At 51.8% G+C, this 13,388-nt stretch overlaps 1 protein-coding gene across 3 annotated transcripts in view; it reads left to right on the forward strand.

Annotated features, from left to right (window-relative positions):
- The window catches only part of MGLL (monoglyceride lipase), a 225,506-nt gene that overhangs the window by 152,642 nt on the left and 59,476 nt on the right, over positions 1-13,388 (forward strand). For all 3 annotated transcript variants that reach the window (XM_032337903.1, XM_032337955.1, XM_032337933.1), the window contains exon 3: positions 5,655-5,761. In XM_032337903.1, coding sequence (XP_032193794.1) covers positions 5,655-5,761 — 107 coding nt within the window. The remainder of the gene's footprint in view (positions 1-5,654; positions 5,762-13,388) is intronic.

Genomic DNA, 13,388 nt, shown 5'->3' on the forward strand with positions numbered 1-13,388 from the left:
ATTTTACAGGTGAGCACACTGAGACCTAGAAAGTTTGGTCCCTGAAACGGTGACTAAACAAAGGAATAAAGGGAGAAATCCTTTTTGGACGCCGGGGAAATTCAGCTTTGTCAAACCTGGGGCATGGCCGCACCAGCCACAGTTTAGGCATTCTGCGAAGTTCTGCGGCATGTTCATATCAAGGGCTGCTTATGCTTTGCTGGGAGCTGCCCCGCCTCCAGGGCCGGATGCCAGGCAGGCCATCTGCTCCTGGGGCTGGGCCTCCCCCTCTGACAGCCATTGCCTTCTCCCGGAATGACTGTCTCCCAACGGGCTGCAGCCATTAAAGAAGTTCCAGGAAAAAGATTTTCGCCTGCCTCTTCTGCAACCTAATTTCTGCCGCTGTGGGTATTGCCTTGTCTCTGTAAATGGCCCTGCTAGTTTTCTGTTGCTGTTCTTCGTCGAGGTTGCAGAATGCCAGGGCGGGAGGGGAGGGAGGGCACCACACTGTGCCTGGCACCTGCTGAGAGCCCAGACTGCAGGTTCCTTGACAAACACCACCCTCCCTCTCTCCCTCAGTTCTCCGCAGCAGCCCTAGAAGCTTCAGAAGGTCAGATCCATTCACTGCCCTGTGCTGAGCCATCTGTATGCAGAACACCCCCCACCCCAGTTCTTTACTCCAGGGGCCCTCCGGGTTTTGGCTGCCTTCCTTCTCAGAGCCCTTCCTGGCCACTCCCACCTGTCCCTGGTGCTTCTCATAATACACACCTGCATATTCTCTGCTGAGCACCTGTCTGTCCTGACTGAGAGCTGTGTTGAGGGCAGGGACAGTGCTGTTTGGCTCTCTCTGGGTCCCTGGTGCCTGGCACGTGATAAACCTCGAGTCAATATCTCTGGATGGCCTCAGTTAAGGTCCCCAGTTGCTGCCGTCCTGCAGCTCTGAGCCACCAGGTGTCTTGTGTCCAGGGCCATGCATGGGGACACCTGGAACCAAACCCAATCATCCTGGCTTCCGCCTGCTCTATTCCCAGCCTCCAAGCAACTGGGGTGTTTATTTAACCACATCTTGGTTCCTTGGTGCTGAAGGTTTTCAGAGCAGAAACAACAACAATCACATTTTGCAAAACCCCAAAGGGGAAGTTCTAAGTGGAGGTCAGCATCCAGTGGTAAAGGAGGGAGCTCTATCAGACAGCTCCAGGCCGGGGGTTCCCCTTCTCCCAGAGAGCCAGAGCCTAAGTGCCCACAGCTTGGGGTGCAGCTGGACGTGCCCCTGGTGCTGGCAGGGGTGGGACCTGGAGGTGGGCTGCCAGTGACTGGAGAGCAGACAGACAGCTGGTGTCACACCTATAGCAGGTGCTCGGGGCAGGAGGAAGGTCTGATGGGAGAGCAGGGGTGTCCTGATGGGAGTAGGGGACGAAGCCTTGGAAAACCCCATACCAGACTGACTTCCCAAAGTGCCTTCCCCAGGGCGTGAACTCCAAACCTCGGGGGCTATGGGGTTGGCAGGGGAGGGCAAAGAGATCCAGGCCCTGGGGGTCATGCAGTCAGCCAACAAATCCTTACTAAGCTCCTGCTGTGTGCCCGCATTTTTGCCAGCCGAGGATACAGCAGTAAACCACATAGATGACACCGCGGCCGTCAAGAACACATTCTAGTTAGAGGAGAGGGAAGGAAAAGTGGTAGTAGAGAAGTAGTTTTGGACAGTGACCCGTGCTCAAGGGCCCCTTTTCAGTGCAGCGCCCACAGACGGCCTGAGATCCACGTGATGGTCAAAGCCACCACCATGTGCAGAGTGGGGGCGGGGTCCCTGGTCCGTGCCTGGGTGGAGGCTGAGGCTCCTGGGCTGGAATGGGCTTGCCAGGACTTGCCGGGGTGTACACACCCTCCAACCCCGTGTTCTGTGGTTAGCCTGAAGCTGGCTGTGAGAGAGCATTGACACGTGGAGATAGGCAAATGCTGCAAATCAGGAACACCCCCCCACCCCCCGCAGTGCACCCCAATCGGCATATCTGAGCATTGGAAAGGAGGACACAGGCAGAGGGGAGGAGGGAGGAGAGGATGTTATCACAGAGGCAATAGCTTTGTTCTCTTGCGGTGAGAAGTCTCTGAAGGCTTTAAGGCAGAGGAGTAATGCAATTTGATGTTCACTTTGCCAGACAGATTCTACAAAACAAAGACTCAGGTCCAGGGAGCAAGTACGTGCAGGAAGGGGGAGGAGAGACGAATAATCAGAACTGGGACCCAGGCAGGAGGCCAATGTACAAACTAAAGAGAACCCTCCCCCCACCCCACCCCACTCCACCCCACCCCACCCCACCCCCGCCCTTACCACAGGGGCAGCTTAAGACCATTAGTCTTCTGATATGGCTGCTCTGGCTCTGGGGAGGTGGGCGGGGGAGGGAGCCGAGCCTGCCCTGCTGCTTCACCCATGCAGAGAAGGCCCACAGAAGCCTCTGCTGCCTGCTGTGGGGGGGAAACCAGGCCAGTCAGCTTTGTTCCCAAAGGGAAGGCAGCAGCAAGTTCTGGAAGCCTCTGCATCTCTACAGAAAGAAGCTGTGGTTTACCCAGCATGTTCCCCGGGGAGATGAATGGCTCCAAAGTGGCTATGAGTCTCCAGGCCAAAATGGCTACATTCTTGCCACTGGTGAGCTCCCAGTGGCATCTGAGCCACGCATCCTAGACCACGCCCCATGCTTTGATGAGAGCAGGTGCTTTTCCACCTCGGCTGCTGCGCATCAGAACGCCCTGGAGAGCTTTTCCCACCCTGGACCAATTAAACCTAGAGCTGCTTCTCCGGGGGTGAGACCCAGCCTCAGCATTGCGGAAATCTCGCCAGGAGATTTCAAGTTGTAGGCAAAATTGAGAACCGCTGGATTGGAAGAAATTTCTGTGGAGTCAGAGGCCAAGTATTTTTCCACACCGCGTCTCTGGGGGTAGGATTCTATTAACAAGCAAGTCCAGGCAGAATGGCATGCCTCGCGCCACTCGTTCGGGCGCTAAGTGAGACCCTGCAGGGCTCCTCCACCGAGGGGGACCTTGACCACAGGGAGAAGCTGGCTGCAGCCTGACACCACTGGAGCCCCAGTTCCTGGGCATTAACTGTGGGCTGCCGCATTCCCCAAGGATGTTAAAGGGCTTGCACCATCCTTTTTGGAAGCCCCGCCCCTTTTGCAGATGGGAGTGGACTATTTAGAACTTCTGGCTTAATCCTCAGCAGCTGAGAGAAAGACCCATCAGCCGACCCCAGAAGCGTCAGATGGGCGGTTGGAATCTGTCCGGGTTGATGTCTGATCTGGAGCAGGTGGCTGGGCATCCCAGGAGGCAACAAAGAGGGTGTGAAACGTATTCTTAGGGAAAAGTTAGAAAGGACGGATACCAAAGGCAAATGAGGTTCATGCTGCTATTTTGTGCACTGCTCAAAGAATAAAATGGGTATGCAGGGCGAAACGAACAGGCACAGCTCTGCCCCTACACAGCCTGGCAGAGAGGAGTTGGAGAAGGAACACAGGCTTTTGAATGAGGTGTTCGCTCCAGCCGCACACATTTGCTCGTCCCTGTTGGGTGCCACGAGGTTGGGATCCAGCCCTAGGGTTCTGCCAGTGGCAAGGTCGACGAGGCTCCCGGCCTCTTGAGCTAACCTTGAAGAGGAGGAGAGGGCCAGGAACCAAGAAAGCAAGTGAATGGCAAAATGACGGCATCCTGTGTGAGCAGTTACAAACCAGTATGAGTGATGGCCAACCGAGCTGCGTGGTAAGGGCCTGTGTGGGTCAGAAAGACCGGAGTAGGGGAGGCCACCCTAGGTGGGATGGAGGAGAAGCCTCTTTGAGGTGATGTCTGTCCTGGGACCAGAGCACAACCAGCAGCAATGGGAGAACACAACCAGAGCACTCAGAGAGGATTGGCAAGCCCAAAGGCCCTGAGGCAGGAAGAACGGAGCCCCTCATGAGGACAGGGAGGTAAGCTGGGGCCAGAAGGAGTGGGGAGGCAGGCAAGGGAAAGGACGACTTGTATTCTGAGCCCACCGGTGGTTCGCTGGAGGCCTGAAAGCCGTCAGTGACATGCTCAGATCTACATGTTACCAACTTGCTGTGCGTCTTGGGCTATAAACTTAACTTCTCTGATTTTCATTCTCAGCTGTAAAGAAACCAAAGCCCGGGATGATGATGATGAGGGTTAGAAATCGTATGTGTAGAATTAATAGAGGAACTGATGTGTTGGGAATGCTCAGGAAAATGGCAGCTGTGGCTCTCCCTCCTCCCTTCTCCCCCTTCTCAGTCTTCCCCTCCTCCCTCCTCTCATTATTGGCAGAAATCAGATGGGTGTTGTTCATAGCACTCACTCTTCGCCCGAAGGGGAACCTAGCATCCCGTGGGTCTTATGCCAAGAATAGGAGTCTTGACAACTGTCTGAGACTCTCAATGCTCTTTCATTAACCCCCACCACGGGTAGGCTGACTCTGGCTAGTTCAGAGCTGGGGTGAGCCATAGCATGGGGGTGCTACTCTTCGGGTCCCAGAGTCACCCTGCCACGTTGGAGGTTTTCTGGGGTGACTGAGTGCCCAGCCAAGATCTGCTTCTGGATCCCGGGGCTTCTCCTGCACAGATCTAGGGTGCAAAAGACAGCTGCTTCTTGGAAAACCGCACAAACTTCCTTCGTGCAGGATCTCCACCCTGTTAGCTACTAAAGAAAAGGCAAAGGCCAAGTCTTCCCATGTCCTCAAGAAGGTTGTAACTGGTGGTGGTGCCAGGCAGAAAGCTGCTGTTGCCCCCGTGTCAACAGAGGGATTACAGAAGCCGTGGGGAGAGAGAGACTTAGCAGAGCCTGCTGGAGGCTCTGAAATCTTCTCAGAGGAGGGAACCTCAGGGCTGGGTCTTTTTTTTTTTTAAGATTTTATTTATTTATTTATTTATTTATTTATTTATTTGACAGATTGCAAGTAGGCAGTGAGGCAGGCAGAGAGAGAGGGGGAAGCAGTCTCCCTGCTGAGCAGAGAGTCCAATGCGGGGCTCAATCCCAGGACCCTGAGATCATGAAGGCAGAGGCTTTAACCCACTGAGATACCCAGGTGCCCCATCCTGGCTGGGTCTTGAAGGAAGGACAGGCATTTGCCGGCGGGAGAAAGGGGGACAGGAATACAAGGGGGCCAGTGAGGCAAATTCCAACAACCCAGAGAAGTAAGCCTTCCACACACAGGAATGGAAAGGGCTGGATGTCAGTCAGGATTCTTCTCCTCACAAGGGGCTAAAAAGAGCACGACAGAAGGTGGGGCCGGGGGAGAGCGTGGGCTTCAGGTCAGGCTGGATTCAGGGCTCCAGCACCTCCTTTTAGGACTTGCTATACCCTCCTGTTGTGGTCTCTCCACTTGGATTGGCTCATCATCCATTTCGGCCAGAAGGCTGGAGCCGCTCAATGCCCACAGCCTTTGTGGCTCACACTTGGCAGAAGCTAAAGCCACCTTCTCCTGGCTACCTAGGGCCAGAGCTCCAGGGTCCGCTCTGATCGCCTTTAGTCCCTTGTCCCTGAGGCAACCGCAGTGGCCACAACCACAGCGTGTCCTGGTAGGCTGAGGGCTGGCTCACCAGAGACTTGGTCTCTACTCATTGCTGGTGTCCTGAAAGCTCCGTGTTGCTCAAGCCGTGCAGCTCTCCTAACCCGGCTCCCTCTCACCCCTGCAGGGCCCTCATCTTTGTGTCGCATGGAGCCGGGGAGCACTGTGGCCGCTATGACGAGCTGGCTCAGATGCTGATGGGGCTGGGGCTGCTGGTGTTCGCCCATGACCACGGTGAGTACCCCCCGGGGGGACAGGGCCCACGCTGCTGGCCGGCGCCTGACAGTTTGGGGGACCCCCCACTTTCCACCACCCCACCTCCCTCATCCCTCCTCCTCTGTTATTCTGTGATTCCCGCGGTGACACTAGGAAAAGACGCTCTCCATGGGATGTTTCTGAGTAAAAGAAAAAGTAATAATAATATGTAGTTATGTAAACAAAAAAATATGTCTGACCAGCACTTTCTGTTGCGTCTGGGATTGAATGCAGGCTGATTAGAAATCTCAGCTGAGAAAAAAAAACCAAAGCCAGAATCTGTTTATACAAGAACTTGCCTCAGGCCAAGGAATCCTCTCTTGCATTTATAAAGGGCTTTCTGCGCAAAACGGGCCCCAGTTTTCTCCCAAGGGACTTCAGATGGATGTGGTAATAGTCCGCCAAGTACAGCTCAACCCCTTCCACCACAAGACACTTAGGAAGCATTTCAAGCCAGGAGAATAGGAAAACTCTCAGAGGCTGTATCGGTCCCAAGAAAACCCCAAACACACACATGTGTGTGTACACATGTAAATACATGCACACACATGTTCCCCAGCCCGATTTTTTGATTCTTCTTCCTATAACAAAATCCACACTAACCATCCAAATGTAGTGTTTATTGCCTAAGCCCGTATGTCATCCCTTCATCATTTTTGTGACATTCCTCATGGTTTGGAAGGCTCCCGATTTAGCTCTTCCCCTGCTTAACAGTCTTGAAGAATGAAGTGTTCCCTGTGACTGAACACGGTGATTTCTCTACAGCCGCAGTGTAGAAATCTTGCGTCCCGGCTCAGATCCAGCCATGTGGTTGCTATTTTATGTGATTTGAAAATAGATAATTAAGTGGCATTGCTGCAAAGAGGGAAAGGGGAGCAGTGACAGGGCCCCGGAGTCCTTGCGAAAGGGAGGGACCGCGAGAGCAGGGGATGAGAAGCCGCTGGGACGTTTTGAATATAAAGAATTAGGAAATGTGGATTTACCAAGAGCCCTTTTTAAGCCAGCTATGAGCAAACATCTTCATAACTGCGAATATTGACTAAATTCCTTTCTTGTTATGGTCGTAATGTTCTTTAGGGCTTGGCAAATGGTCGCGGTAATATTTGTGAGGCTGTTTGAGATGTCATATTTGAGCACTGTCCTGATTTTCACTCTGGGGACTGTGTTGGTATGAGCCTGGGGACTTTGTACAGAGTGTAAAAGCCCAAGATGGGAGCACTGCTCTTCTGGTTGTCTTTGTTTCTGTTAATATCTGCTGCAATCATCCCTCCCTCTTCAGACTGAGCAACCTAGGGACATACTGGCAGAAAAGAATAATCGGGCTTGGCAAACAGCGAACACCTTCACCCAGAATCCAAGGAGGGTTGTGAACCTTGGAGTCTTTTACCTTCTTAGGAACTCCCCTGGGCCACACCTGTGGGAGCACGTACCTGTTGTGCCCTATTTATTTGGTCTGATGGCAGAACTTTGAAAAACAAGTTTAAAAGGCTTCCCTGTTTGAGGAAAAGGAGAAAAGAAACAGCCCACCTATTGATGTTTCCAAAATAACATCTAGGATGGGCGCATCCTAGATGTTCTAAAGTTAGTTCAAAAGTGGTCATTGATATTCACCTGCTCTGAGTCCCTTGGTTTATCGTCTTCTTCCCATGACTCATTGGATATCTCCCTGGTTAGTGCCAGAGGGTGGTGTTTTATTCAAGAAATGAACCCAGTTGAATGTGCGTGTGACTTTGGTCGTCGTCTGTGGATGAAAGTGACCATAGCTCACTTAGTAGGACAAAGCCTCGTGAGCAGGCCGGCCATCATTGCAGGGTCTCGTGCGGCTGGATCCTGGTGGTTAGTGATCTGTTCTTTATTCCTTCTTGCTGACACGTGTAGAGAAGGAGGGATTCGAACCCAGACCTGCAGGTTCTGAAGCCTGGCCTCCTTGATGACAAGATGTGGATGATTCAGTAGCCATACCAGGAATGATTACATACAGAGACACAGGCAGGCTTCTTTCTTTCCTACATAGATTTTCAATTTAAATAGAGCAGAGAGTGGGAGAATGTCAGGCACTTACTGGGCCAGTTGGAGGTACACAAAGGATTAAAAATGCAGAGCTGAGAAAGACTGTTCTAGAGCCCGTGGCCTCTCCAGGGCCAGCGTGACCTCAGACCCTACCTCACCCTCCATCCCATGTACTCAGGCATGTTGTCATCCTGTTGTCAGAGACGTGCTGCTAAAACATTCATGCCAGATAGCAAGCGGGCTTGGGTGCAAACGTACCTGGGTCCAAATGCCCCCTAGGCTGTGACTCCAGACCTGAGATCTCAGACACCATATCAAACCATTCCAAGCCTCTGTTTTCTCATCCACCAAATGGGCAAGGCAGTGCTGTCCTATAGCCAGGATTTTTGTGCCATAATGCTTAGAGAGTGCCTGGCAGAGCATGGTAAGGTGTCCCCCTGCACTCTGCCCTCTCCCTGACCCCTTCCAGCCACAGTGCAGACCGCCCACTGTGCCAGGTACCCACACGGGGGACTACAAGGCCGAAGCAGGAACAGCTAAGCTGGGAGCTGGGAACCAGGGGTGCTGGGTTCTGGGGCCCCTGTTGCTGCCCTGAGCTGGTCCTCTGTCTGGCCCAGAGAGGCTGGCAAGGATAGATTTTCAAAACCTTTACAAAGTGAACAGACCTGCTGCAACCGGTTTCTATAAACACAGTTTGTAGAAATGCGGGTTTCTGTAAATCCGCCGGTAGCTTGCTTTCAAGTTCCCTCTCATTGTCCAAGTACGTTCTACTATCTCATGGTTTAGGCAGAGGGCTGGAGACACTGTGCCCGTAGCCGTCTGGCTGTGTTTCCCAGCATGCTGGGGAGACTGGCAAGCACATCGCCGTGCTCAGTCAGTATCCCATTGAACTTTGCTGTTTTAGGATTTTGCAGGATGACAGACTGCATGGGCGTGATCACAAACGAGAGCTGTGATTCCTGCCCTTGGTCAAGGGGCACTTCTGGTACATTCTACCCTCCCTTAATGATGAATATTACGACCCCATTTTAGGCGTGAGGATTCTGAGGCTTTATTGCCAAAGGGCCCATTCTGATGGCAGTGAAACATCCACACCAGTCAGGGGCAGTTTTCAGGCCACAGAACCCTGACCATAGGAGCTTCACAAAAAATGTCTAAGACTGGGGGGGTGGGGAGGGAGGGAGGGCGAGGGTAAGGGGGACCCCATAGTGCCTCCAGTATGGGAAGCTCCATCTGTGGTCTTGCTCGGTTCTTGTTAGTGTGGCTTTCCCGCCCATGGCAGCCAGCTCCAGCCTCCTGTTCTCAGCAGGAGGGAGATGGGGCACAACACGGCATGGCAGGGGCTGGGCTCATACCAGGAGAGCTCAGCATGCCAGCTACATCTCCTTGGCCAGTGCTGCATTGCAGGGCTACGCCCCTAGCTGCAAGGGAGGCAGTGAAATCTCATTCATTCAGGTTTGTCACCGAAAGGGGCATTACCCAACCATCTTACTGTCTGTGTTTTGGGTTATAACAGCACCTCCAGTCTGTCTCATCCGTCCATCCTTTTGTTCTTTCAGAAGGTTTTGGTGCCAAGGTCATGATTGGTAGCATCAGTAAGTGGTGGGTAACATTCCTAATAGTGCAGCAGGCCTGGGCTCAGTGCCATGCAAGGACAGAGTCATGGATGCAGAAACTGACAATCTGATGGTAGACTGACCTGTGTTCCCCAGAAAAATTAAGCGGCCCCTGTTACGTGTCCAGCTTCACTAAAGTAATCAGTATCCTGAGTGGTAACTCCTTCCTTTGGAGGAAATAGACTTACTGAGTCATCACATGTCAGCCCCTTGCTCTCCCCAGCAACCTTCTCGTCTCCCATGTGGGGCCCAGGACTGAGCAGAGGGGAGGCCTCACCCCTCTGCTGATCACCCTTTGTGATCCCAAAACCACCAGACCAGAAATGTTTTAAGCACACACAGCAGAATATCAATAGAAGAGTATCCACAACCGCTGGGCACTGTTGGGTGTTGGCCTTGTGGAGAGGACCCAGCAGAGTGGCCACTGGAACACGAGAGTGGCCAGTCTGGTGGCCAAGACTGGGACAACAGTCCAGTGAAACTTGAAAGCGATGCGGTTGGAAGCCAGAACAGAGGAGACCTGTAACTTGGGTGTGCTGAGTAGGACACAATGTCTCAGAGGTACACAGGCTTCACCTGACGCCCAGAGCACTGGCAGGGGGGCTGGATCTTGTTGGATGAGTAGGAGCCTGCCAGGAGAAGCAAGGTGTGGAGAGAGGCACCCGTCACTGAGAGCAGTTGGCTCTGACCTTGACTGCCTGTTGAAATCCTTGGGGAGTCTTGAAAAATACGAATGCCTGGGCCCTCTCTCCAGAGAGTCTTGGATTTCTTATGTCTTTGATGTGTCTGGGGTATGGAAACTTCAAAATGACCCCAGTGGGGTCTCATGTACAGTCAAGGTTAAGAAGCACAGTTCCAGGCAGAGGAGACTGTACAGGGAAAAGTTGATGCACAATATGACATGCTTATGTCATGTTCGGGGAGACATTTGAGCCCAAGGACTCAGTGGACCCTGAAGTTTAGCAACAGTTACCAGGGGGTGGGGGAGGGGGTGCGGGGGAGCCGGCCCCTGGCAGGCTGATGAATCCCTCTAGATACTTGGAGCCCATGAGGGGGTTGATGCAGGGAGAGACAGGCTGGCTGCTGGGAGCAGGGAGGGCCATCAGTAGACAGGTGGGCGGGACCCAGCAAGGGAGAGGTGAGGGCAGACCAAGGTGAAGGAGCTTCTGGCACGTCTGAACAGGTGGAAACACCAGAGGATGGGATTTTCTGTGCCATTCTAAATATAGTGCCAAGAAAACCAAGGCTCATGCTTACGCCGTCCCTCGGTCACCAGCTGCTCGCGGTGACTCACTGGAAATCCCTCTGCCTTCCACAGGAGCCGAGCGGCTGGTGTGAGCAGGGGAGAGGGCAAGGCACTGGGGTGGGCTCCCCTGTCCCACTGGCAGGCGCCGCCGCAGGTGGAGGGCCCCGGACACTGACCGGGTCCCCCCTGGAATGTGGGCATCTTGGCCGGCCCCAGGTGACCTAGCTGCTGCAAGGGGGAGCAGTCTCCTGACTCTGGACCTGGCTGCCTGAAAAATACATTTGCTGAGGCCCGAGCCACTCTGTTTCTATTTCCAAAGTATCAAAGAGCCATCCTCAACTGATTAACAGTGAATTAATTACGTACAAATATTTGAGGGAAAGTGTTAAAGGGGATTTGTTTGTTTTATTTTTTCTAACTCAGTCGGAGTGTGTGAGAAGAGGAAGTTCTGAGGGAAGGTTTGTGGGCGACAGTTATGCCCTATTCTGTTCATGAGGGGGCTCTACCTGGTCCCACGAAGGGTGTTGAGGAAATTCAGGGTTGGGGGAGATGATATGTGTGTTTTATAAACAAGGAGACAGTTTTGAGTCAAGGTCCCTTGCTGGACCTATTCTAAAAATTGGTCACTATCAGTTATGGTAATAGATTTTTATTTGAAATGTTTGAAAAATGTGTCAGCATTTCTTGGCTTTAGTAAATACGCAAGTGAGAATAATGGAGGGAGTTGCATTTTGATATGAGGCGTTCAGGGGACCCAGCTCTGAGGACAGGCCACCATGACTTTGCCTCTGCGGTGGCAGGTATAGGAGGTAGCCTGGGCGCCCTTTGTATCCCACGAGGACTTTGCAGTTTCCTTTCTCCGTGTCCCCCACCTCTTCCTCCTTCATTCAGAGGTAAGTACACCCAAACCTTCCATCTTGGGTATAAATATCTGACATGAGTTTATTTGATCACTTGCATCTTTCTTGAACAAAATACAAAAATTTCTGTGGCCTTGGTTTGCTCATTTATAAAATGACGTGATAATAATAATGAGGCTATATGGTCGTTGATAGAATGAGAAGGATAGAATGAGAGGAAGCAAGGTTCTCACACTCTAGTGGACTGCAGTGTTCCAGAAGGCCCACGGAAACCCGGATGGCCGGACTCTGACCCCCGACGTTCTGATTCAAGAAGGCAGACTGCGAGGAGAAAGGGGGCCAGTTCACTGCAGATTTTGCTTATGTACAGTTTCCTTTAAACTACAGTGTAGATAGAGCTAAAATTTGAAATGTAACATTTTTCTTTTTTTGAGACTTTATTTATTTATATGGGGGGAGCGGTAGAGCTAAAGGAAGAAGCAGACTCCCTGCTGAGCAGGGAGCCCAGCTTGATCCCAGGACCCCAAGATCAGGACCTGAGCCAAAGGCAGACGCTGAACCCACTGAGCCACCCGGGAGGCCCCTGATTTCATTTTGTCAGAAATGTAGAAAGTGACTTCTTCACATGGGAATCAGGCACATTGTTTGCTCTGCTTTATGGAAGCAACAAAACCCAGTTGCCCTTTTGAGGTCTACAGGTCTGAATCCTGAATCAGGAGTTTGTGTTAGGGGCTTCAAAAGCCAAATGGATGTTTCCGGAAAGTCAGTGCCACCTTTCTTGTCTCAGTGCTGGCCTGATTATTTACCACCCAGTTATTTTTCAAAAGGAATTTACCCCAAGGGAGTATTCATTCATTTCAAAATTATTCACATGTCCCCAGAGAAGGAAATATTTAAGGTTTTCTGGTTAAGGAGAAAACAGACATAATTTTGTGTCTCTGGAAGACACAGTTTCTGAAGTGTTCAAATGAGTCACTTGGAGGAGGAAAGAAAAGTGAAATTACTTATATGTGATGCTATGTTTAAAAAAAAAGACTGAATAATTCTAGGGAAGGAAATTCTTCTCAGCACCACGGATGCTCTTTGTCGTGGTTCAGGAACTGAGAAAAGATGTATATAATTAGAGTGTATACATAGGTTTTACTTGGAAGTAGAACAAAAATGTAGACCTCGGTGTCTGCAAGACCCAGGTCTGAGTCCATTCAACCACTCACTCTCCGTGTGACCCCAAGCAAGTTACTTAACCTCTCGGAATCTCTGTTTTCTCATGGACAGCAGAGAAGACTCAAAATCTCTACCTATTCCCTGGCATCAGGGCTGGGAGGATTAAGGGAGATTATCCACGTAGAGGGCCTGGCTCACTTTAAGGACTCCATAGGTTCTGGCTACGGTGAGATGACTACTTCATAGTCCTAGGAAAACCTGAGTCTGACACCGGTTGCCACTTCTCACTCCTGAGGGCCGAGTCCAGATTTTGAAAGTGGAGGTCATGTGACTTTTGCCATGGGGCATTTACAAGAGTCATCACAGGATGAGATGATATTTGCATCTGATTAATATTTATTAATAATTACTGTACCCCTGACTATCCACACAAAAGGCTTTTTGAAACACTGCCCGTGTGACCTTACTGACCGCCTGAAAATAGGTACAGTTGTCATAGGTGAACAGAGCTTGTGAGCACCCCAAGTGCCACCTGCCCTGCTCCCCACGACCCAGGGCCAGAAGTTAGTTACTGCATGGATGCTAACTGTCGGCCGATGCTAATTCGGGGCATTTCATCTCACGAATTCTGCACGGCAGACTGCTAGCCTCGGCATCTGGAGGCCCTGTCTCCACACAGGGCAGCAGAGGACAAGGACGCAGGTGCCGGA

Source organism: Mustela erminea, chromosome 1 (genome assembly GCF_009829155.1).
Source record: "Mustela erminea isolate mMusErm1 chromosome 1, mMusErm1.Pri, whole genome shotgun sequence".
NCBI classification, from domain to species: domain Eukaryota; kingdom Metazoa; phylum Chordata; class Mammalia; order Carnivora; family Mustelidae; genus Mustela; species Mustela erminea.